Source organism: Cetorhinus maximus, chromosome 9, assembly GCF_964194155.1.
Source record: "Cetorhinus maximus chromosome 9, sCetMax3.hap1.1, whole genome shotgun sequence".
NCBI classification, from domain to species: domain Eukaryota; kingdom Metazoa; phylum Chordata; class Chondrichthyes; order Lamniformes; family Cetorhinidae; genus Cetorhinus; species Cetorhinus maximus.
In genome coordinates, this window is record NC_135887.1 from 30,718,087 (window position 1) to 30,743,927 (window position 25,841).

The 25,841-nt window shown below is 40.8% G+C and overlaps 1 protein-coding gene across 7 annotated transcripts in view; it reads right to left on the reverse strand.

Annotated features, from left to right (window-relative positions):
* lig3 (ligase III, DNA, ATP-dependent) overlaps nucleotides 1-25,620 on the reverse strand; it is a 65,458-nt gene extending 39,838 nt beyond the window's left edge. For 4 of the 7 annotated variants that reach the window (XM_078548445.1, XM_078548444.1, XM_078548442.1 and 1 more), the window contains exons 1-8: nucleotides 25,564-25,620; nucleotides 15,668-16,230; nucleotides 14,914-15,015; nucleotides 12,785-12,979; nucleotides 11,900-12,051; nucleotides 9,005-9,171; nucleotides 3,864-3,941; nucleotides 1,074-1,242 (exon numbers count right to left, since the gene is read on the reverse strand). In XM_078548445.1, coding sequence (XP_078404571.1) covers nucleotides 1,074-1,242; nucleotides 3,864-3,941; nucleotides 9,005-9,171; nucleotides 11,900-12,051; nucleotides 12,785-12,979; nucleotides 14,914-15,015; nucleotides 15,668-16,211 — 1,407 coding nt within the window. In that variant the 5' untranslated portion in view covers nucleotides 16,212-16,230; nucleotides 25,564-25,620. Of the gene's footprint in view, nucleotides 1-1,073; nucleotides 1,243-3,863; nucleotides 3,942-9,004; nucleotides 9,172-11,899; nucleotides 12,052-12,784; nucleotides 12,980-14,913; nucleotides 15,016-15,667; nucleotides 16,231-19,199; nucleotides 19,223-19,823; nucleotides 19,958-25,014; nucleotides 25,155-25,563 lie in introns of those variants that run through there. The other 3 variants (XM_078548441.1, XM_078548439.1, XM_078548440.1) reach the window with 3 other exon arrangements.
* Between the last annotated feature and the right edge of the window lie 221 nt (nucleotides 25,621-25,841).

Genomic DNA, 25,841 nt, shown 5'->3' on the forward strand with positions numbered 1-25,841 from the left:
GGTTCACTAGATCCTAGATCACTAGGATGGGAAAGTTGATCTATGAAGAGAGACTGAGTAAATTGAACCCACACTTTTTGGAGTATAAAAGAATGAGGGGTGATCTCCTTAAAATATGATTCTGAGGGGGCATGACAGGGTAGATAGAGGGGTTGTTTCCCTGGCTGGGAAATCTAGAACATGGGGGCGCCTCAGGATGGGGTCTGATGATTTAGGACTGATATGAGGAGAAATCTCTTCACTCAAGAGGGCTGTGAATCTTTGGAATTGTCCACCCAGAGGGTTGTGAATACTCCATCATTGAGTATATTCCAGACTGAGATTGATAGATATTTGGTGTCTCAGGAAATCAAGGGATATGGGGAGCCAGCAGGCAAGTGGAGTTGAAGATCAGCCATGATCATGCTGAATGGTGGAACTTGCTGAAGGGGGGCATATGGCTTTCTCCTGCTCCTATTTATTTTGTTCTTAAGTGCCTTCATGGGACACAGAGCTGAAACAAGCAAGACTTTTTATCTTTATTCATGGGATAGGGAGGTATGGTCCATCCCTAACTGCCCCTGAGAAAGTGGTGGTGAATCACCTTCTTGAATATAATTCAATGGCTTGCTAGATAATTTCAGAGGGCAGTTCAGAATCAACCATATTGCTGCCAGTCTGTAGTCACATATAGGCCAGATCCTGTAAGAAAGCTGATTTCCTTCCCTTAAAGGATATCTATTAACCAGATGGATCTTTATGACAATTGGGAGTTTACATGGTCACTTCCACTGGTACTAGCTTTTTATTTCAGATTTAGATCATCAACTGAAATTAAATTCCCAACCTCAGTTTCTCAGCATAACCCAATACAAAATTCAGCCCTTAACATCTCCAATCTGGATTTGAAGGTGCTAGGGTGAAAATAAAAGCACAAGCCCAAACTTACTCCACTTAACACAATTTGATGTTTAATTTATAATACATGTGTATTTCTTTAATTCCATTTAATATTGGCCTGGACAAATTAATGTTTGTAAAGGAAGGCCAGGATGGGGATGGAAAGAAAGTTGATGTTATCATCTGTTCCTTACCAGCATAGGCTGTACTGGGGTCAGAAGGTTAGCCTTGATGCTGAGAATTTTCTTCAATCCTGGTACTTGTTCAGATTCTTGTTGATTCTGGAGAACGCGGTCAACCACATCTTGCAAATTACGTGAGGCTTTGAATGCATCATAAGCATTGGGGTCTAAGGCATCCAACCTAAGAGAAATCAGCAGGAAATCTGACATTCAATCTGGTTAGCAATTTAAAAGAATAACCAGTGAAGTTGGTGTATTTAATCAACATAGTCAAACAGCACTAGTAACCTGAGATTTCAGGATATCTGTAAGAACTACCAAAAAATAAAGTATATTGGAAAGCTGGCATAAAATTCCTAATTTTCAACACCTCTTGTTTGAGTGCAACCCAGAATCTGCTAATCAGGTATAGAAAAGAAGCATAAATGGATGCAAGAATGGATGGGGCCACAATTAAGGGATTGGTTAAAGGGGATGGGAACCCATAGTAGCAACAGAATACTCCCTTTTGATTAGAGAATGGGCAGGTTGAATGGCAATTGGTTACACAAGATTGAAACTTGTGGTAAAAGGTAACCTATAATATAAAAGAAAGAGCCTGTATGAAAAAAGGATAAGTAGCCACTGCCAGAAATGTAGCAATGAAAAGAATTAATTATTTGAACAATGTCCAGGCATTTCCCAATTACTAAGGGAGCAACAGATGCACAAAGGAAATAGCATAGCACTACAGCTGGGGAAACGTTGAGTATTAAAACATCAAAACATACTGCGTGAGTCTTGCATTGCTTTTGTGAACTAAACTGTGTTGCACGAGTGAAAGTATTTTGTAATAATGGAAAAAAAATTTAGATGTAGCAAGATTGGAAATGACAACTGTTCAAGAGCAAGGGAATAGACAAAATGAGTCCTGCTTTTCAAAGCCAAGAACTGAACTTTAGGGTTTGACAGTTTGAAGTGTGGCAATGGTTGGTCTAAATAAGGGCCAAGACGATGTATGGTAGTAAAGAATGGAAAAGGCAACAACACTATAGCAAAATACAAGTCTCAACGTGAAATAAAGACAGACTTTCATTTAAGTAGCACTTTTACACGACCACTTGAAGTTTCACAGCACATTACAGCCAGTGAAGTACTTTTGATGTGTGGCCACTGTTGAAATGAGTAGACTCACTCACTTTTCCAGAACCTATCCAGACAGGCAATGGGTGTTAGGCAGGGTACACCCAGGATGGGACACCAGTCCATCACAGGGCACACATGCACACGCACACACACAGACACACACAATCTTCTCTCGGCTGGAATCCAAGATGGGTCATGTCAGGACTAAGACGGTCAAGAAAGCCGCCCGAGTGATCATTGAGAAATACTACACCCGCCTTGGCAATGACTTCCACACTAACAAAAGGGTCTGCGAGGAGGTTGCCATCATCCCCAACAAGAAACTTCAATCCACCTAACCAGCGTGTCTTTGGATGGTGGGAGGGCACCAGAGCTCCTGGCAGAAGCCCACGCAAACATGGGGAGAAAGTGCAAACTCCACAGAGACAGACACCTGAGGTCAGGATGGAACCTGGGTCCCTGGGGCTATGAGGCAGCAGCACTAACCACTGCGCCACCAAGCCACCCCATAATGAGTAGACTAAATACCAAATAAACACTGGTATTTCATCATAACATATTGGTTTAGATACTGACTGAGATAGTGAAAAAAAAGGGCAGTTTTGAAAAGAAAAAAATTTCATAAAGCAAGTCATCATTGCTATTCTCAATTAGCACAATACTCAATTTACTTGTGCATTTACATAAAAGCAGCAATGTAACATGGGAATCAGTTGACAAACCTGAACTCTAGGTACCCAACAGCAAACAGTGTGGGGTTGGTACAGCAAAGTCTTGCACTGCTGCACATTAAACACTATAGAAAGCAGCATATAAAAGGTTGTCAAACAACCCGTTGAACATGATGGGAATTTAAGAAAGTATTGAATCTTTTAAATGTTAGAACAGAGCAAAAACTTCTGAAAGCTCCTTTTCTAAAGTTAAAATTAACCCCCTGAGGAACGAAGTTCTCTGTATGGCAGAGCTGGCAGTATTACCACGGACAGTCAACTGCTCTTAATACAACACAGATATCAGCCAGAGTCATTACGGTGCAGAAGGAGGCCATTTGACCCATTGAGTCCATGTCAGCTCTCTGTAGAGCAATCCAGTTAATCTCATTCCCTGGATCTACCCCCTTATTCTTCAAGGTTATGTCCCTCAAGTGCCCATCCAATTTCCTTTTGAAATCATTCATTGTCTCCACTTCCACCACCTCCTAGGCAGCGAGTTCCAGGTCACTGCCACTTGCTACATAAAAAAGTTCTTCTCACATTCCCCCAGATCTCTTTCCCAAAATTTAAATCTGTGTCACCTAGTACTTGTACCATCAGCTAATGGGAACAGCGTTTCTTTGTCTACCTTGTCTAAACCTGTCATCTGCAGTATTATAGCACCTTTGGTTGCCATGCTCAATGTATAATTGGTTCCAGAATAGTGGTGAGTCTTAATAGCATAATTACACAGGTACAGCTTGCAACAGGTCACCTACAGGCTCTCTTAGCTGAGGAATGGTACACAGAAGGAAAATAAAAGCATTTATTTCTGCAGATAAGAAAGAGTCCTCAGGATAGTTTGAACAAAAAAAAATTCACAAGCAAATGAAGAAGGTACATTAAAAATTCCACTTTAAACCTACAACTATAGAATCATTAAACAAAACACTCCTTTCGTAATCAAAAATTAACAGACACTTACACATGTTTTGCTCCAGAATTCATTCTTAAATCATGTTTAATCAACCTGATGATGCATTTCAAATCATTAGCTGTACATCTGGAAGATGAAAAAGACCACACTTTAGTTTCATTCGCAAGGACACGAGGGATAAAAGCAGGAGTAGGTTCTACTCAGGCCAGCTCCGCCATTCAATAGGATCATGGCTGAACTTCAACCGCAATTCTACTTTCCCACCAGACCTTCATACCCCTCGATTCCCTTATAGCCCAAAAAATCTCTCAGCTTTGATTATACTATGTTCAACAACTGAGCATCCATAGCTCTCTGGGATACAGAATTCCATAGGTTCACAACCCTCAAAAGAAATTTCTCCTCATCTCAGTCCTGAATGGCAGATCTCTTAGCTGAGACTCTGCTGCCTAGTTAGAGTCTTCAGCCAGGAGATCAGCCACTTCGCATTTACCATGCAAGACCTCTCAGAACCTTCTTTGTTTCAATATGATCACCTCTTATGCTTCTAAACTCCACAGAGTACAAGTCCATTCTACTCAGTCTCCCCTCTCTTCCCAGGGATCAATCAAATGAACCTTTATTGTACTCCCTCGAAGGCAGGTGAATTATTCCTTTCGGTACAGACACCAAAAATGGCAGTATACCAGTTGTGGTCTTGCCAAAGCCCTCTAGAACTACATAAATAATTCCTTACTCCTGTACCCCAACCCTCTTGCGATAAAGGCCAATATGCAACTTACTCTCCTAATTACTTGCATGTTAACTTTATGTTTTGTTTACAAGGACACCCAAATCCCTCTGAATGCTAACATTTTAATAGTTTCTTACTATTTAAAAGAAACTGTTTTCTCATTCTTCCTATCAAAGTCAATAACCACACACTGCCCCACATCATACTCCATCTGTCACCTTCTTGCCCACTCACTTACCCTAACCTATACCTCTTTGCAGACTTCGCATGCTCTCCTTAGAGCTTACATTCCCACCTAGCTTTGTACCTCAGCCACTTGGGTATATTCACTTGGTCCCTTCATCCGAATCATTAATATGGATTGTAAATAACTGAACACGTATCCTTGCAACATCCCAACACCATTATTTCTGCTCTGTTTTCTGTTTGCTAACAAATCCTGTATCCGTGATAATATATTATCATCAACCCCATGAGCCCTTATTATCTTTCACACAGCACCAGCCTGTATTAAGGTTATTACATTTCCTTTGTTCAAAGTTCCCTGTTTTTTTGTTCCTTCCTGTTACATTCTTCTCATTACTACACTGGTCTATGATCTTGACTTTTCACTTTAGATTTTTAAAGTTCCCCTACCCTCAACCTTACCACCCACCATACCCACACTTTGTAGTTTAAAGCCTAACCTAGGGACTTAGTTATTTGATGTGCCAGGTCACTGGCCCCAGCCCAGTTCAAGTGGAGTCAGTCCCCAATGAAACAGCTTCCTCTTACCCGTACTTGTGCCATTGCTTGGTGAATCGGAGCCCATCCCCCACACAGCTCTTTGAACCACGTATTCAACCACGAGCTGTTAACCCTATATCAATTTGCACATGTATCAGGTACCTTTGAGGTTCTACTTATTGATTTAGATCCTAACTCCTCAATCTCTCTCAGCAGAATTTCATTCTTACTTCTACCTGTGTCATTGGTTCCCAAATGGGCCATAACAACTGCAACCTCCCCTCATACTCCAAGATCTTTTCCAGCCATGAGAAGACATCCTCAATGGTGGCACCGGGCATATAACACAGCCTTAGAGATTCCCAGTCACAGCTGTAGAGAACAGTATCTATTCCCCTTCCTATACTAATCTGTGATCATTTGACAAAGGCCAATCATTATACAGAATTAGCATTAGGACACTAATTGAAGTAGAGAAAAGGGAATAGATTTTTTGTATGCATTCAAACGACATGCTGTAAAGCAGGTGATACACTTTAATGAGGAGTAATTAATTAGGAATAGTTAGCAGTTTAGCAGTAAGTAAGCTTCTTGAAAATAGTGACTATAACATGACTGAATACCTTTTAAGCTGGAAGGAAGGAAAGGAGGGAGGATTTGACTACAACAGGGAGGGAGAAATTATGAGTTGATAAATCTATGGACCAATGGTGGAATCTATTAAAGAAACTATCAAGTAGAATACCAAAGAAAAATACAAACCCCACATCCCGCACACACAAATAAAATAGAGGCGCAACGCAAAGATTATGCGATTGTGGTTCCTTCAAGTAGGTAGGATCAATATAAAACAGAAAGCAAAGGCTCATACAGGAGCAAAGAACAGTGGCAAGCAATTCAAATCTGAAGAGTCTCGCTGACAGTTTGGGTGGTATTTCATTAGGCTGCACTGTTCACACTAGTGAGTCAGTATGGCCCCTCCAAGAAATAGGTCAGGCCATTTAGCTGCAAGAATAAAAGAATGCTGCATATAAAAGATTAGCTATAAAATAGGTTAGCATAAAGACTGAACATTTACTATTTGAGCTAGATTAATACATCTACTATAAATGTTATTTACTGTTTGTTCAATGAATTTGCTTGATCATTAATGTGACACAAGGTCCAATATTGTGACACTGCTATTTCTGAAGATCGGAGAAAGATCCAGCCAAGCTACTGGACAGACTCAGCAGCTAAACAAAATCTTGAAGAAAAAGTTCTCTGTCCGTTCATCTGGGCACTTTATCAAAAGTTATCCAAGTATAAAAGGCCATTGAAGGTACTCTCCAGGCTGAGGAGCCAAGAACACATTTATAAAGTAGCCCAAAATACAAAATCTATCGGAGTAGGGTAGAAAAGACAAAGAAATGTAAATCACCTTCCCTCTAGTTATGTTCCACTGTGGCTGTCAAAATACATGCATGAAGAAAAAGAGGGTTAACATCATCGATCCCTTCACTCTCATTCCCATAGCTCACTGCATAATAGATATGGTCCAGGGTTACATGCAAAAAAAATGATCAACCTTATCTCAAAAGATCTCAAACTAGATACCAGGTTTAGATGAAATCAGCCTGAACAGAAGCCAATCTACACAGCAGGATGCCTCCAAAAGATGATAAATTTCCAGTCATTTTGCATCCACACATTAGAACAGTGGTTCCTAATCTATTCTTTAGAATGATTTAATGTTCATGCCATAGCCCACAATGTTTATCCATGTGTCACAGCCATAGAGTTTTTTTTTAAGCACAAGTCAAATGGATTTCTCGTGACCAGCTATGTGCAGCTTTTGTATGTGGGAGCAATAGAAAGTGGTCAATGACACAAGAACATCCTCTGTATGAACCATTTTTGGATCACGGACAGTCCATGAAAGCCAAATTAGTTGCTCAGCACTTCCCTCACTGTCATCACCACCGCCATTAAATTTGGTGAAAACAATCTCCATGGTCAGTAGAACAAAGCAGATCCAGTATCAAATCCAGCAGTGCCCCCATTGGAACATGGTTTATTTCATGCCAGGATCAACACAGAATGCAAATTCGGCAAGTTAAGGAGCTTCAATCAGGTAAAAGTCATATTCTGTCTGACTGACAATTCAGAGAAGGTCAAAGACTTATGCAGAATTGTGATTTGAACACATTACTAATTAGAAGTTAATTCTGTTTTAAAATCCGTTCATGGGATATGGTCATCACTGGCAAGGCCAGCACTTTTTGCCCATTCTCAACTGCCCAAGAAGGTGATAACGAGCTGTCTTCTTGAACCACAGCAGTCCTCATGGTGTAAATACACTCTCACTGGTGTTCGCGAGGGAGTTCCAGGATTTTGATCCTGCAACAGTAAAAGAACGGCGATATATCTTCAAGTCAGGAATGGTGAGAGACTTGGAGGGGAGCATTCAGTGGTGGTGTTCCCATGCATCTGCTGCCAGTGTTCCTCTAGGCAGGTCTGGAACGTGCCTTGATGAGTTGCTGCAGTGTATCTTGTACATGATACAAATTGCACAAATGGAGAAAGCAGTGAGAGTTTAAAGTGATGGATTGGGTGTCATACAAGCTGGCAGTTTTGTCCTGGATGGTGTCAATCTTCGATTGTTGTTGGAGCTGCATTCATCCAGGCAACTGCAGAGTATTCCATCACACTCCTGATTTGTGCCTTGTAGATGGTGGACAGGCTTTGGGGAGTCAGGAGGTGAGTTACCTGTCACAATTCCTAGCCTCTGACCTGCTGTTGTAGCCACAGTATTTATATGGCTGGTTCAGTTAAATTTCTGATCAAAAGTGAACCCCCAGGGTATTGATTGTGGGGAGATTCACTGATGGTAATGCCACCGAATGGGCAGGGAAAGTAGCTAGATACTCTCCTGTTGGAGATCGTCATTGCCTGGCATGAATGTTACTTGCCCCTTATCAGCCCAAGCCTGAATATTGTCTAGATCCCGCTTCATGCAGATACGAACGGCTTCATTATCTGCATGAAACTGAACACTGCAAACATCCCCAGTTGTGACCTTATGATGGAGGGAAGGTCATCCATCAAGCAGCTAAAGACAGTTGAGCCTAGGACACTACCATGAAGAACTCCTGCTGCAGTGTTCTGGGACTGAGATGATTGGCCTCCAGCAACCACAACCATCTTCCATTGAGCTAGGTTTGACTCCAGCAAGTGAGGAACTTTCCCCAATTCCCACCGACTTCAATTTTACTAGGGCTTCTTGACATCACACTCAGTCAAATGCTACCTTGATGTCAAGGGCAGTCATTCTGACCTCATTAGTAATGAAGTGTCACTCAATAGCATTGTCAACAACACTTTACATCACTTTGCAGACAACAGAGTGGACTGATGGGGTGCTAACTGGTTGGATAGGATTTGTCCTGCTTTTTTGTGAACAGGGCTTACCTGGGCAATTTTCCACTTTGTCAGGCACATGCCCACTATAGTAGCTGTACAAGAACAGCTTGGTTAGAGATTCAGCTAGTTCTGGAGCACCCGTCTTCAGCACTATACCAGGGATGTATTCAGGGCCCATAGCCTTTTCTTTATCCAGCACACTCATCCATTTCTTAATATCACATAAGATGAAACAATTTGGCTGAGACTGGGACCTCAGGAGATCAAGATAGATCATCCACTCAACACTTCACTAGAGTACTAGACATTTCTAAAATCCAAGGCTTACTTTGAAGCAATATTCTGAAGCTCCTTCTGTTGGTCTTCTTCCCTGGTCATCTTGGACAGTTGGGTGAGAGCTGCCTCGACCTCCTGAATTGTCATTACACTTTTATGGGCTGGAGGGAAACTCTGACTCTCTTCAAAAAAGATGCGCACAGTCTCAGAGACATCACCCTAGAGTGAAAGCAAAAAAGGCTTATTTATTTGGTGTCTTATGACTTTAAGGTGTTCTAAAGAGGTATGCAGCCAATGATTTATTTTTGAAGTGTAATCACTGTTGTAATGTAGGAAACGAAGCAGCGAATTTACATACAGCAAACTCCCGTAAAAAACACCGCGATAATAATCAGGCAATCTGTTTTAATGGCATTGGTAAGTGATAAATATTGACCAGGACACCTGAGGGAATTCCCTTGGTTTTCTTTGAAATAGTGCCTTGGGATCTTTTATACCCATCTGAGGGGGCAGATGAGGCCTCATTTTAACATCTCATCCAAAAGGAGTCACCTCCAACACTGCAGCACTCCTTCTGTACTGCATTGGAATGCTGGCCTAGATTTTGTGCTCAAGTCCCTGGATTGGGACATGAATCCACATTTTTTGACTTAGACGAGTGCGTCACCACTGAGCCACAGCTAGTATTTAAAGAGAGTCCCAATTATCATGAGCACGAATAATTGAACAGCCAAAATAAAAAGACCCCAGAAAGAGCATGGTATGGGGGGCTGCCGAGAAGAAGAGAAAACGTAGAGGAATAAGTAGTAATTGTAGGATTAGCTACCTTGGCCACTCTAATAGCATTCCCTAGCGGTGCTAAGCCTCCTGTCTGCAGTCTAAATTAGGAATGGTACGCCCTGAAAGGGGAATATAGTAAAAGGAAATTTCTGAATACCGTGGAGCATCCTTTTCTGGTTATCTTCAAATGAAAGCCAGTTTCTGAATCAAAGTGGGAAAGTCTTTAAATAAATATATACAATTAAAGTTTGGTGAAAACATCAATAAACTCAAGTATAAAACTCAAGTAGTTCATTCCCAGTCATATACAGAACACAGACAGGAAGCACTCCCTTTCCATAAACATGCTTAGTATTCACTATCAGCACAAGGTTAGAATATTTTCAAACTTTTTAACATGGTGAAATTTTTTCCTCAAAGCTCAACAAAAAAAATAGCTCTTCAAAAGAAAATAGTAAATTTATAATGGCAGTGTACAACAGTACACACTGTTGCTTGCCTTCATGTTGGTGTTTGTACAAAACTCCCTTCCGTTAAGTCAAGACTGGCATCTGTATTTATAAACAAACTCAAGGTAGTGCATTTGTGTATGGTTATAAAAAGTTTCAGCACAAATGGTACAGGCCGACATTTATTTCTAAAAAGGCCATTTTATAGGATAAGTTTAAAATGGATGCTGGGAACGATTTGGAATATCTTCCTATGCACTTGATATTTTTCCAAGTTGCTCCTTTCAATCAAACAGATTCCCAGAATTATTTTGGTGCAGTATGAAATTATTTTCTCTGTTGGCTGAGAGCCTGGCAATCAATGCTCTAAATGAAATTAGTTTGTGGAGTCTCAACCCAGTTGTCAATGTACAAGTACACAACACAAAGCAAGCCACAGTTGCAAAATGTTACAATCACTATGTAAATCTCTGTCTACAAACATCAAATAAAGGGCAAAAGATCAATTAAAAGTAGCTAAACTTGAATTTCCAGGTCCTAACTGAAGATTCCCTTTTTGAAAGATTTATTTTTATTTGCTTAAATTTCCCTCATATAGTAAAAAGGTTTCCAATGGAGCAGTTAGTGAAAAGAATGCATAAGAACGACACAGATCAAAAGGTTCAAGATCAATTTTTAGTCTCTTTGGAGATAACCTCAGTCAGGGAAGTGACAACTGACTGCAGCACTCTTGGGGCTGCTGAAGGTGACAATCAGCCAATTCTCCTGCACCCCACCTTCTTCATAGCCCAGGACAGAAACAGACTGTGATGTTCTCCACTTAAAATTCATGCTGATGTGCACTGCCAAGGCATGTGAAAAAGCCATTAGGCAAAACAGAATAATATCCCAGAACCCCCAGAAAAGCAAGATGGAGAGGGGGAGAAATCATGTAGAATGTCCTAGGCTTTGCCTGAACAATTTGCATTTTAAAAATCCTTAACATAATTTCTCTCAAATGTCATTAGGATTGGCACCATGCATTTGCCATACTGCAGTTACAATAGGATCTAGGTTTTAAAAATAAGCCAAATCTTGTAAGTTTGAAGGAAAAAATTGTTCTGAAGAAGTGGTACAGCTAACATTCCAGCAGTCTCCAGTTAAAATAAAACACCAGAGTTAAAGCACACAGTGCTACCTATCTTGGCTCATGGCAGGTGGGTCTACAGCATTTCACTTCCATTTTGTTTTTTAGTTTCCAATCTGCTGTCTTTACGGTACAGCTTGGTTTAATCTCCAACCAGCCCCCCACCACAACTTCATGATTTTGTTTTTGTCTGCATGGATCTCTCCTGCGTCTTTTCATCTCCCATTATTTGCATACTTACCCTTTAAAAAAAATACTGCCATGTGAACTCACTAATCTTTTAATGCACAAAAAGGTACTTTTATTTAGCAGTTTACAGGTCACTTAATCCTTTGTCTCCTCTCTGCAATTGGTGTATCTGTTGATTCTGCTTCTTTACTCTTCACTAACGTTATTGAAATGCTTATTTACTTTTTAGTGTTCAGTTTTGATGAAAAGGTTCATATCCAAAACATCATAACCTGTATTGTTTCCTTAACACCCAGAACATAACCATCTTTTCTCTTTACCCATGTAAACTGACCTACTGTATATGTGCTAAAATTTACTTTTATACAATGCCAATGAGTTTGAGCCAAACAATGGAACGAACCTGCTCCAAGTCTCGCACCATGTCATCCAGGCTGCAGTTAAATATCCTGCTGAACAGTTTGACGATCTGCTTGTCACTCAGGTTATAAATGGTTTTTACCACACCAGGTAAGAGTAGTTTTATGGTTAGGTATACATCCCCATGGAATTTTCCTAGAAAAAAAGGTTATCACATTGGGCACCATTATATAGCTCACATTGAATTGTAACTACATAGTTCAGTCACATTACAAAACCCCCACACCATTCTTCAAGTTCAATTACCATTTAATTTAGGCATCTATTTGGGAATTCTGGTCAATCATACAAACAAAGTGATGAACAAGTCTCAGTGTAGGTGGTATGTTAACACTGGAGCAAAAGATTTTAAAAAGTCACTGCTGAAGAATATAAAAAGGTTCCTGGTGTATTGGGAAGGCAATCAACATTTAAATCCAAACGTAAGCTCCCCCAATTACTCACCAGGCTCGGACATAAAGAAAAGCACTGAAGAACAGGCAGCAGCTGCGGAACTGTACACCAACACAAGCCCCCACCTTTAATATGGGAGAAAACTAGTCTGGCTTCCCTATCCTGGCAGTGAAACTACAGGCCCTGTTCTTAACACAGTTCAGCAATGAGGTTGGGCGTGCATTAGAATTTGGTATCCAGCAATTTCCAATAAGCCTTTCTCATTTTTGGCATTGAGGCATTCCAAAACATAGAAAGAACACAATACAAAACAGATCAATGCAAACTGAATAATTAGCCGCTGGCAGATTTGGGACGCTGGCTTGGAACACTACTTAAAAAAAAAATCCATAATCACATTTGGAAAATTAAATGATTCCTTTATGAGCCACTGATTCATAAAACCTGTAAAAGAGTGTAAAAAGATGGGACTCACCATCCCCACCTGTGCCCTTCTTCAGAAAATCCTGGATAATCTGTGTTTTAGTATTATAGCTTGGCTTATCTGCAATCATAGCGCACAGTTTTCGGAATTCCCGCAATGAGCAATCCTTGTGATTCGGGTCACACACCCCAGCTGACAGTGCACTGCTGGAAGTTGAAGGCTCCTCTTCAGGGCACCCTGTTTTAGCTTTATGTGCGTGTTTTTTAAAGTAAAAACAACAGGAAGAAATATCAGTTACGGTAAATGCATTGCAGGTCAATGAATCTGCAAAAGAAAGTTAACATTTTGGGTGATAACTTTCATCAGACTGGCTCCTACCAAAAACATTCACCTACTTTTCCAGGTGCTGACTGACATGCTGAGAATCTATGTTCAAAAAAAAAATTGCACTTAACACACATTTCAATCACTATTTTTCCCCCTAAATCTAAGAAAAATATGCTTTTATACAGCAGCCTTACTTACATTGAATTTGCAGAACAAGAGCAGATGGACTACGCTGGTGTAGCTAAGGCTTTAGTTCAGAAATATTGGGGAATTAAGAGTCTAGCAATAAGGAACTTAAGAAATTAGTAATGGTGAAGAAATTTATGGGACTAAAGGTCAACTAATTGCCCGGACCTGATGGCCAGCATTAAAAGGTAGTGGGTGTATGCATTGGTTTTGATCTTCCATAATTCGCGAGATGCGCCATGGATTGGAAGGTAGCAAATGTGACTGCACCGCTCACAAAAAGGAGGGAGAGAAAACAGGGAATCCCACATCAGTAGTAAGGAAAATGCTGGAATATATTATTATTAGGGATGTGGTAACATGGCACTTAGAAAATCATGATTTGATCAAGTAGAGTCAACACATATTTATGAAAGGGAAATAATGTTTACCAAATCTGTTTGGGAATTTTTTTTTAAGGAAGTAATTAGTAGGGTAGATAGAAGGGGAACCAGTGGGTGTAGTGTATTTGGATTTACAAAAATCATTTGATAAAAGGTGACACTCAGGTTATTAGGCAAAATTAGGGCTCAAAGCATTGGGGACAATATATTAACATGGGTTCAGGATTAGTTTATGGACAGAAAACAGTAGGAATAAATAGGACTTTTTCAAATTGGCAACTGGTAACTAGCAGGGTACCACAAGGATCAGTGCTTCGGTCTCAACTATTTACAATCAATATCAATGACTTAGATAAGGGGACATGATCTCAAAAATAAGAGGTCGGCCATTTGGGACTGAGCTAAAGAGAAATTTCTTCATTCACAGGGATTGTGGATGTGTGGAATTCTCTACCTGGAGAGTTGTGAATGCTCAGTTGCCGAGTATATCCAAGACAAGAGATAGATAGATTTTTGAGTACTAAGGGAACTAAGGGGATATGGGGATAGTGCATTGCAGGTGGAGGTAAGGATCTTGATCTTATTGAATTGATCTTATTGAATGTGGAGTAGGTTCCTGGTACTATTTCTTATGAAAATGTTCTTATGGCTAAAACTGGCTTCAGCATTCTGTACTGTAGAGGTGCTGTTTAGAGAAAGGAGTTGCTACTCATGATCAGTGACTCTTGCTGGAAAGAGCATGTGCCAATGGCGAGAATAAAATAGAATTCAGCTGTGATGTCTGGCATTTTTGGAGAGTCTACATTGTGAACAACAGCCAAAAAAAATGTTAAAATGTCAATAAGATAGATACAAGCCATACTGCAAAAGGCAGTACTTCTACACCATCAAACAAATGTCTTCTGGTGCTGCAAGTAAAAACCTTACAACTGTACTGCAGCATTTCACGATCCCTCCCCTTTTGTTTCTCTCAGTATAAGAGAAACATTTAAAGCTGACATCCATAATATTTAGGGAAACATTCTCATGTCATTTATTTCAGTTACTATTGTTAATAGGATCCAAGCTGATTGGTGAAGCCAAAACCAAGACGTAGAGATTTTCTTTGACTTGTTCAATATCACAGCTCTCCTCTCTCACAACCCAGTGTCCCAGCTTTCCCCATTTATATATGCTAAAAGGCAATTAACGCCCATCGCCTGTTTCTCTCAACCTTAACAATGCAATTGACAAGACATTAACAATTATCACAGACAGACTATTAGTGAAGCAGTGTCCACTTACCCGAGAATCCAGAGAATTTACGGGGCGATGGAGTGACTGCAGTTGGCTTACTCTGGGAGGGCTTAATTTTTGAAGATAGTAAGCCGTTCTTGATTGCAAGTTCTAGTAAAAAGTTAAAACTACATTAGAACTTTTCCCATAAACACATTTACCATCAACTCATTAACTTTTCCTCTGAACCATCAGTGATTTGTTCTTAAAACGGGGAAGATCAGGCACTCTGTAAATGGTCCCTTGACATTTCAACAATCAGTACAACCAGAGCATTGCATTGGTCTGGTGCATTTCCTGAATTTAGCCACCAACACTTACACAGATATCCCAGAGTAAGGCAAAACTTACTCTCATTTTCTTCCTCCTTCTGAAGGAGCTGCCCCTACTAGCAATACAATTCCGTGGGAAGTGTCCAAACACTTGCCCAAGTGGCCATTCTTCATATGTGAGCACAGGAGGCCTGGTCCTGTTCTCACCAGACATCCATTCATGTTTTCTGGAACGCTTAATGGATAGTGATCAGGAACAGGGAGATTAGCTGTTTCCTTTCCAATCCTTGTAGCCAACTGTAATGCCCCAGCTCGTCCTCAATACTCAAAGGCTCAAATACTGGACTTGCGATCTATCCACCTTATCATATGACCAAAGAGTATGCTTCACCTATTAAGGCTTTGGAAGCAAGGGTTTAAACCACAAAACGAAGCAGACTGTATGATTTTATCTAAAATATAACCCATTACCCAACTCTCAGCATTCTGACCTTTAATGTGCTGGTTGATCAGATCCCTCTCTGCATCCTGAAGCTCTTCATAACCTTCTAGGTCCGTTAAGTCATCGATTTTCTTGGTACTTAGTCGGGCACGTTCCAGCTTCTCAAACATACATTTGATGTGGTACCATTCCTTCATCTCCGCCGCTTCAGAGAAAGGATTTGGCATGATCCTCCCAATCCTCACTAGTCCTTTTGGGAGTTTCTCCCTGCACTTCTTGCAGCCAGCTGTGCCACGCTTGGCATAGTCCACACAGTACCTCTGCACGGGCATCCCTGCTTTTGATGTGCAAAAGGGGCAGCTAGGGACCCAAGAGAAAGTCACAACAACTGGGTTGAAAACACACAGTCTCAGGCCTCGCTTCACTGCTAAACGTACAGAGAAGGGGTGAACAAGCCAGATTTGGTGAGAATATGGGAGCAAGGTGCAGCAGATCTGGCTTTCAAACACAGATTTTTCTACTTGATTCCGTACTGGACAAATCTTCTTGAGACCAAGCAAATTTTTTGTTAAGTGGGAAAGCAGCCTGTACATGGAGCGTTCTCACAGTTGGCTGCAATAGAAAGGGGGAAAAATATCTTAAATAAAGAAAAGACAGCTCACCATCTCACATCTAATGTAGCACTGCTAACGGGTTAATCAGAGGACAGGCTGATTTATAACTAGATCATTGTACCAATTAATGCACAATACATCAAATAATCTCGAACTCCAAAGATGTTACTTACAGCCAGAAAGCTGCACCTGCCACACCACAATGTGACAAATTAATATACTTTACACAAGTAAAATTCCTGGAATTAGCACGTGCCACTAATATCCAATCCAACGTTACAAGATAGAACAGAACATTAGTGCCCCGAGCAGGACATCATGTTTTTTAACATATCCCGCTGTGCGTTCTGATCTTTCAATGGGTGGGCTGCTAAAAACAGGTAACTATAGGCCAGTTAGCATAACATCTGTCATTGGGAAAATGTTACAGTCTGTTATAAAGGATGTAATAGCAGAGCATTTAGAATTACATAATCTAGAATTACAGAGTCAGCATTGCTTCATGAAGGGGAAATCATGCCTGACAAATTTATTAGAATTCTTTGAGGTAGCAAGCAGGATAGGGAACCAATAGATGTAATATATTTGGATTTCCAAAAGGCGTTTGATAAGGTACCTCACATAAGGCTACTTAATAAGACAAGAGCTCATGGTGCTGGGGGTAGTATATTAGCATGGATAGAGTATTGGCTAACTAATAGAAGACAGAGAGTCTTCTATTCTAAGGGGGGCATTTTCAGGATGGCAACCTGTAATTAGTGGAGTGCCACAGGGATCAGTGCTGGGGCCTCAATTATTTAAAACATATATATTAATGACTTAGATGAGGGAAATGAATGTACTATCACCAAATTTGCAGATGATACAAAAATAGGTGGGAAGGCAAGTGGTGAGGATGACACAAGGAGTCTATAGAGGGATATAAACAGGTTAAGCAAGTGGGCAAAAAAGTGGCAGTTGGAATATAATGTGGAAAAATGTGAGGTGATGCACATTGGTAGGAAGAATAGAGGAGCCAAATATTATTTAAATGGAGAAAGACTGCAGAAGGCTGCAGGGCAGAGGGTTTTGGGAGTCCTTGTGCATGAATCCCAAAAAGCTAACATACAAGTTCAACAGGTAATAGGGCAAGGCAAATGGAATGTTGGTCTTAATTTCAAAGGGAATGGAGTATAAAAATAGGGAAGTCTTGTTAAAACTATACAAGGCACTAGTTAGACCACACCTAGACTACTGTGAACAGTTTTGTTTCCCTTATCTAAGGAAAGATATACTGGCATTGGAGGCAGTCCTCAGAAGGTTCACTAGATTGATTCCAGGTATGGAGGGATTTTCTTGAGAGGTAGGTTGGGACTGTATTCATTGGAGTTTAGAAGAATGAGAGGCGACCTTATTGAAACATAAAATTCTTGGGGGGCTTGACAGGGTAGATGCTGAGAGTCTCCTCTACGTTGGAGAGGCCAAACGCAGACTGCGTGACCGCGTTGCTGAACACCTTCAGTCTGTCCGCAAGCATGACCCAGACCTCCCTGTCGCTTGCCATTTCAACACTCCATGCTGCTCTCATGCCCACATGCCCGTCTTTGGCCTGCTGCAATGTTCCACTGAAGCCCAACGCAAAGTGGAGGAACAGCACCTCATCTTCCAATTAGGCACTTATACAGCCTTCCAGACTTAACATTGAGTTCAACTACTTCAGACCATGAACTCTCTCTTCTCCATCCTCACCCCTTTTATCATTCCTTTTTTCAATATTCATTTTTATTTTTAATCCACTTATTTTTATTTATTTTCATTTTTATTCATTGTTTTATTCCCGCCTTGTATCCCATCTTCAATCTTTTTCCACCACTGTCCCCTCCCTGACAAGGGCCATCTGTCACTTGTTCATGTTGTTCTTTCTATAGTGCTTACCCTTGTCCTGCTATTATCACATTCTGCTTTCTGACCTTAATGCCACCATCAGCACCTCCTCTAGCCATTACCACTATCATTAATACTCCTTTGTCCATGACATCTCTGGCAATCTCTCCTTTGCCTCAACCTATCACTGGCCTTCTATCGAACTTCACCTGCTCTACCCCCCCTTAAACAATATAAATTTCATCACACCTTTACTTCTATTTAGCTCTGAAGAAGTCATACGGACTCAAAATGTTAATTGTTTTTTTCTCTCCACAGATGCTGTTAGACCTGCTGAGTTTTTTCAGCATTTTCTGTTTTTGCTTTAGATGCTGAGAGGTTGTTTCTCCTTGTGGAAGAGTCTAGAACCAGAGGGCATAATCTCAGAGTAATGGGTCGCCCATTTAAAACAGAGATGAGGAGGAATTTCTTCTCTCAGAGGTAATTAATCTGTGGAATTCTTTACCGCAGAGGGCTGTAGAATATGCTTAATGACCCAGTTTAAAGGCAGAGTAGACAGATTTTTAATCAGTAAGGGAATCATGGGTTATGGGGAAAAGGTAGGAAAATGGAGTTGAGGATTATCAGATCGGCCATGATCTCACTGAATGGTGGAGCAGACTCGATGGGCTGAATGGCCTACTTCTGCTCCTACTTCTTACGGTCTTATGATAATCAGACACAAATCATTAAGTTTCTTTATTTTAAAAGACACAAGTAAACATAACAGGTTACTAATTCTAATCTTCTTACTTCATTTAACTTCATACTTCTTCTTGTGGGAAAAAAAACCATGCAGCCCTGTGTTGGTTAGTGGACTAAATACAAAATAATTCTGTCTTGGCATCAAAGGAAACCACAATTTACAGATGTGTGCATGCGCAGTGGGGTGTGAGGGATACCAGTTTTCTGCAATAAATTGTCTTAGTCGACTATCCTGACTGACTGGGAGAAGTCTTTCTTTTGCACCTCTGTTCAAAGGAGGTAGGGGGGCATCCTTCCAATGTTTTCCCTATTCAGTGAGGCACATCATGGATATTCATATACCCTCTGAAATTAAAGTACCCTTCTCAGCACAGTCCAAGAGGTTTGTGTTCAGGTTGAAGTTGACATTGATCAGAACCACTGGTACTGAGATCAAATCATCAGAAGCCACCTGTACCTTCCAAACAATACATTTCAGATCCCCTTTTGATCCATTCAAAATTATAATACCCACTTGAGGGAACTTCCCAGTGTACAGCATTAGTGTTGAATACAATAATCACTAGGGGAGTAGACACAATTATCTCTGAAAATGAGGACTGCAATAGTTCAGAAATGCTGATTCTTGAGGTCCTCCTTTCCAATACCAACTAACACATGAAAGATGTCGAGCAAGGTCAGAGATGGTGGATAACTTGAGAATTTAGTTAATCTAATCTCTCATCTACCATGTACTCACATGGCTTGCACCTTCTTTATGGAAGCACTGAGCAAAAGCCTTAGGGGAAAAAAAGCAATGTAAATTTAGTTACTTCACAAAGTAACTTGTTGAAAGCCTCCCTCAGGAAACAGAGTGAACCTAGTCATGATTCATGTCTAGTGATGGCTTCTCTCTTACTAAGTCAGAAAAATAACCACCCAGGAACACTAAGTTTTTGGAACACACACAATGCTGAAACAAACCCCAAATACATATTACAGTACTAAGTGTCAGTTGTGGCTCAGTTTGTAGCATTCTTGCCTGAGTCACAAGGCTCCGAGTTCAAATCCCACTCCAGGGCTTCAGCACAAAATTCAAGGCCAACACACTTGTGTAGTACCCAAGAGGCACTGCACTGTCGCAGGTGAAACATTAAAGTGAGGCCCCATTTGTTCACTCGGTTGGATATAGGAGACTCCATGGCACTATTTCGAAGAACAAAAGAGTTAGCCCAGTGCCCCGGTCAATATTTATCCTTCAATCAAACATCACGAAAAACAGATTACCAAGCCATTATCGCATCGCTGTTTGTGCTGTGTGCAAACTAGCTACTGCATTTCCTACATTACAATAGTAACTACACTTAAAAAGTAGTTTACTGGCTGTAAACTGATTTGAGGGGGTTGGTGGTCAGGAATAATACTACATAAATGCAAGTTCTTTTTACTAAAATCATGTCAGGGTAGCTTTATTACTGTAATCAACCCTCTGATAAACAATATATAATTGGTTCCAATTTTTCCATTTTCTCTCCCATCATCTATTTTTAAAATTGTTCCTAATATATTACATTTCACACTTAATAGAACTATACTTGTTGCTAAAATCCAGCTTGGCCTGTTCTCTTACTCATCTATCTGGTCTAATTTGGCCACCTCAGTCAGTACAATTGCTCCCTTTCCACAGCTAAGTCCTCAAACTACTGCAAAATTATCCTGGACTGTACAAGTAACTTCAAATTCCATTTAATCCTCAGCATCCCCCATTTTTAACTTCCCTCTATGTTCACCAAAAACAAATTGACAGGCTTCAAGCTAAAAAAGCCAAAACCATCCATGCAGGTACTTCTGCTAATCCCATCTCCCTCACTGCACTGTCAACACCCTTCTCATGCCCATAAAGACCACTAAATGTTGCAAATATATCCAAGTTAAAAGACAGAAACAGGACCCAACTGGTCTTGTAGCAGAATCTAAAATCAAGGGTTATAAATAGGCAATCACTAATAAATCCAACAAAGAATTCAGGAGAAATTTCTTTACCCAGTATGGTTAGAATGTGGCAAACAGAATAGATGCATTAATGAGAAGTCAGATAAACACATGCAGAAAGGAAAAGGTTATACTGTAGAATGCAATAAGATTTTAGATTGCTCTAGCAACAAGCTGGCACACACACTGGGCCAATAACCTTCTGTGCTGCACATCTCCATTTCCACCTTACTCTGTTCTCAGGCACAGTCCTCACTTTCAAATCATTAACTCCTCCATTCTTTCCAATTACTGCCAAATCTCTAAAAATTCTCTCTCGGCCCAAAATCCTCAAAATGAATGCTTTGCATTTTCACCTCTAATATTCCCAGATCAAGATTCTCAAACATAACATTCACCTCTCCCACAGTACTGAGACTGCCTTAACCAAAGTCACAAGAGATATTCTGCATACTCGTATCCATGATATATTTATCTTCTCACTCTGCATTGCATTCGACTTACACTAACCACTCCATCAATCAATTTTGAAACAGTTCTCTCTCAATGTGCTATTTGTACATCACAAGGATTACACTGACCACTCCGTCACTCAAATTTGGGACAGTTCTCTCTCACTGTGCTATTTGTACATCACAAGCATTACACCTCCAAAAAGGTTTTCTTCTCTCAGGCTGAGCGAGAGTCTCCCAGATCTCCAACATTTACAGGCTTCCTCAGATTCCTCATGATTTTGTATGCAAGCAAGAGGTCAGCTACTAAACATATGCTGATGATGCTCATCTTTATTGCCCCAAGGCCAAAAGCCAATTGCAAGGCTGTTGTGTCACTCTCCAAATGCATGTCTGACAATAAGAACAAGGTGAGACAATTTTCTCCAGCTAAATATCAGTAAAGCCAAAGTTTTTGCCACCAGCTGCATGCCTCTGGTCGCTTAATGCTCAATATTACATTTATCCACAACATGAAAGGGATAAGCAATCCCAAAAGATTAATAATGACTAACTATAACATCTTGTGCCAATAACACCATGCTGTCCAAACCATATCATTCAGGCCAAATCTCAAATTTATTTACAAGCCTTAGAATTACACAGAAGCAAAAGGAATACAACACATTATCAGCAACAAAATGCTTATCATACACAGCACAATGCTTTAAGGAAGTGTTCAATATCTTCAATCTTTCTCGGAAACTTTTAACGAACTCAGATGAGCACAAGATGGACCCTTCTTCATATCATGGAGTATCATATCTGCTGTGATGTGGAAACAAAAAAAACTGAAGCAGATACACCAGATTAGGAAAAGCTGCTGCAATTACACCATTCTCAGCATGCTCACATTACAGAGCGAAGCAGTTCTTTCATACAAAATGTGATGCTTCTTTAGCAACAGACATATAGATGGCTTATTTGTTAAATATTGTCTACTAAAGTGGATGCAATGTGAATGGATCATGAGAAAACATGAACAGAATCTTTTTGGTTGTCCCACGAGCTGTTTACTTGGTCTGGTGCAAAACAGTCAATTCTGGAGCAACATCCTTAATGGTTGCAGCAATCACACACAGAGTTCAGTTTCAGAGCAAATGGTTTCTCCCTGTCCTTTTTCGTGTGCCCTTTGTTTAACATTTTCAATTTTTAAAAAAAAGAACAACAAGTTTAGATACAGGTGAACCATTTCACAGGACAGCAGAGCTCCTTTAAGCAGGGTGTTACAGTGTTCCCCAGAGCTCAGAATCTTTGACCATACATTTTTAATGAATTGGATGAAGAAACAGAGAAATTTATATCCAAGTCTGCAGGTGACACTAAATTAGGAGGAACAGCAAGTGGTGCAGGAAGTTGCAAAGGGACATGGACAAATTAAGTGAGTAGGCTAAACTATGGCACATGAAATTTATTGTGGGTAAATGTGAGGTCATCTACTTTGGACCCAAAAAAGATAAATCAGAAACTCCCCCCCAACTCCCACTAAAGACAAGTGAGAAATTAGAACCTGTAGAGAAGCAGAGATTTGGAAGGTGGTGTACATAAATCATTTAATGGCAGTGGACAAGATCTATAATCGATCAAAAAGCCCAATGAGTGTTGGCCTTTAGCTCATGGGGAGTGGAATACAATGGTGCAGAAGTGATGCTTTTGTGAGGCTTTAGCTGTACAGAGGCTTGGTCAGATCCCTTCTGGAGTACTGAGCTCCAATTTGGGTGCAACATCTCAGAAATGATATATAGGCCTTGGGAGAGGTACAGTGCAGTGCAAATTCACCATAATGATGTCTTGTAATTTAATCCTTTAAGTCAAGGTAAGTTGCATAAACTTGTGTACAGAGGTGTTTAAAATGTTAAAAAGGTTCAATAGGGGTATATACAAAGGAATTATTTCCTCTGGACAAGGAACATAATCTTTAAACTTCAGAGTTAGGCCTTTGAGGAGGAAAATCAGGAGGCACTTTAAAAAAAAATACATACAAGGGGCATTAGAAATCTGGAATTCCCTCCCCTAAAGACTATGAATGCTGGGACAATTAGAGATTCAAAATGGAGATCAATAGATTGTCAAGGAAGCACATCAAGGGAAATGGAGCAAAGGCAGAAAATGGAGTTGAGGTACAGATCAGCCATGACATATTTCAATGGCAGAGCAGGCTGAAGAAACTGAATATTCTATTCTATTGACAAGACAAAGTTGTGGGTTCAAGTTCCACTCTGGAGACTTGAGCACAAAACCAGACATGGCATTTCTTACAAATTTATCAAAGAGACAAGATTAAGCAAATTTAAGCCTGACTCCCAATCCTGCAATACTATCTGGCCCAGCACCTCTCTCTACCGCTAGTAATTCACTGGAGTATGTAACCAGGAGTATTTCTCCTTGAAGCACACATGCGACACCCACCCCCTACCACCTCATTCGGGAATTGAAACAATGAATGGAGGGAAGGATGGCAGCTGACCAGGCAAGTAAAGAGCCAATTGCATTCCACAGTCAAACATGATGCCCATGTTTCTCCACTACCCTTCCTCCCTCATCGGACATCAAGTTCACATGTCGCTGATAACTGGGTACCATAGCTGATCAAACAGCTATGACAGTCCCAAAAGAAAACAGGATCAGCTCCTGCCAAGCCTTGTCTCGATTCCTCCCCCCACCCACCACTTTGCAATTCTTAAAGTAGCATGGCACCATATGCCACATGGTGTAGGAGGCACATTATGCAACAAGCATTATTACAGCTGCAGGCTACACAAGGATTTTTTTGTTGCTTTTTCCCCCAAACAAATAAACATTGGGGTCTTCCAATCAAACAAAAGTGCCTTTTCTTAATAGAGGAGCAGAACTAATAAAGAACTAAACTATAACACAAAAGGAAACTTATTAAATATTATCAACCTTGTCCAGCTACCATCCCATCAGTGATATTGTAACCAATGTCTCCTCTAAATGTTTTCCTCGCCACATATGGTCTGTTCATTTGAATGCTCAGAGCCTTTAAATCTTACCATGCAGCACCTTAAAGGGGACAGTTCAGGAGCAGCATGCGTAGTACCTTCTAGGTTGCTGCGCAGCCACACACACAAGCAAATTTACTGGGATTTACTGCAATCCAAACTGAGCTGATTAGCAACATGTTGATAACAGGTAGAATTTACATTTCCCTTAAAAGCATTTTCAGTTGTACTAATATAATTTTTCTAAAGAGCTCTGACCTGCTAGAAATTAAATTTATTAATGAGGTCTACAAAGCATCAAACCCTATTGTTTTATGTCTGGGGGAAAAAAAACCAACTCAATTTGTATTCCAAATCTCCTGATTTAAGTTTGTTCCTTGATTTATAGGACAGTGCAGTTGTCATTCCTGCACTTTAACGTGTATTGAGGGAGTCCTGTCACAGATGCAATCTTCCATTATTAAACCAATACTACTCTCAAAGATATTCTAACAGCATGGGAATTCTCACTAGTGCCAATCATGATCTCACACCAGCAGCTAAAAAGAAATTATCTGGTCATTATCACGTTGCTGTTTGTGTCACCTTAACTGTGTGCAGATTAGTTACCACATTTCCGACATTGACTACAGTTCAAAAAAGCTGTTAAGCACTTTGGCACGTCCTGAGATCACTGAGGGCGCTATACAAAAGCACACAGCATAGGTGGGAAGTGTTTTATCTCAACATTCAGGTACAATACAATTTCACCTGGAAAACAGAGCAAGGACTCAAGCGCCCATCAGTTCACAGGCGGTAAAATAAATAACCATGCTGCAGTTTCAGGATCTCAACAGATCTCTGGCCTGAGCAGAAAGTCTGATGGTGATCACCAGATCTCCAAGAAAACACAGTTTGTACTTGTTCATACTTCTAAACTAAAGCTGCGTGTGGAGGTTGAAACACTTCTCCAAATATGCACGTCCCCTTTAACCACTGGAACAGCGCCTTCAATCGGCACCCTCCAACTTCTCTAGCCTTTGGCGGCGAAGATGGGGGGGGGGGGGGGGGAGAGGAAGCCGCCGCTGCCACAAAATCGAGGCCGAGGCCTCAAGGCCCAGATACACAAACCCAGTTAAAATTAATGAGGAACCAGACGGACAACACAACCGACCCGGGGCCCAATCTTCACCCAGGAGGGAAAAGCAGTGACTTTCCCCGATCCACGGCTCGGGCATCGAATCACACCCCCCCCGCATCCCTAGCCAGGTCCTCCCTCCTTCCTTCCTTCCCCCCCTTATCACCCACTGACTGACTAACCTGCTGCGAAGCCCCGGCCTGCTCTCCCCGCCGCCAGGAACCTCCCCTTTAACTGCCGGCCCTCCCGCTTTGTCTCCACTTCAGCCGCCGTGACGTGGCGCCCATTTAAAGGCACCTGGTGACCAACTTCTTTAATATTTTGCCGACAAAAAAAAACACCAATCTTACCGCGAAGAGACTACGTGAAATGCTCCCAACAACTCCCTCGGGGTGGGCTGCAACAGAGGGAGCGTACGGTTTGAGTAAAAACAAAAGATGCTGGAAAAACTCAGCAAGTC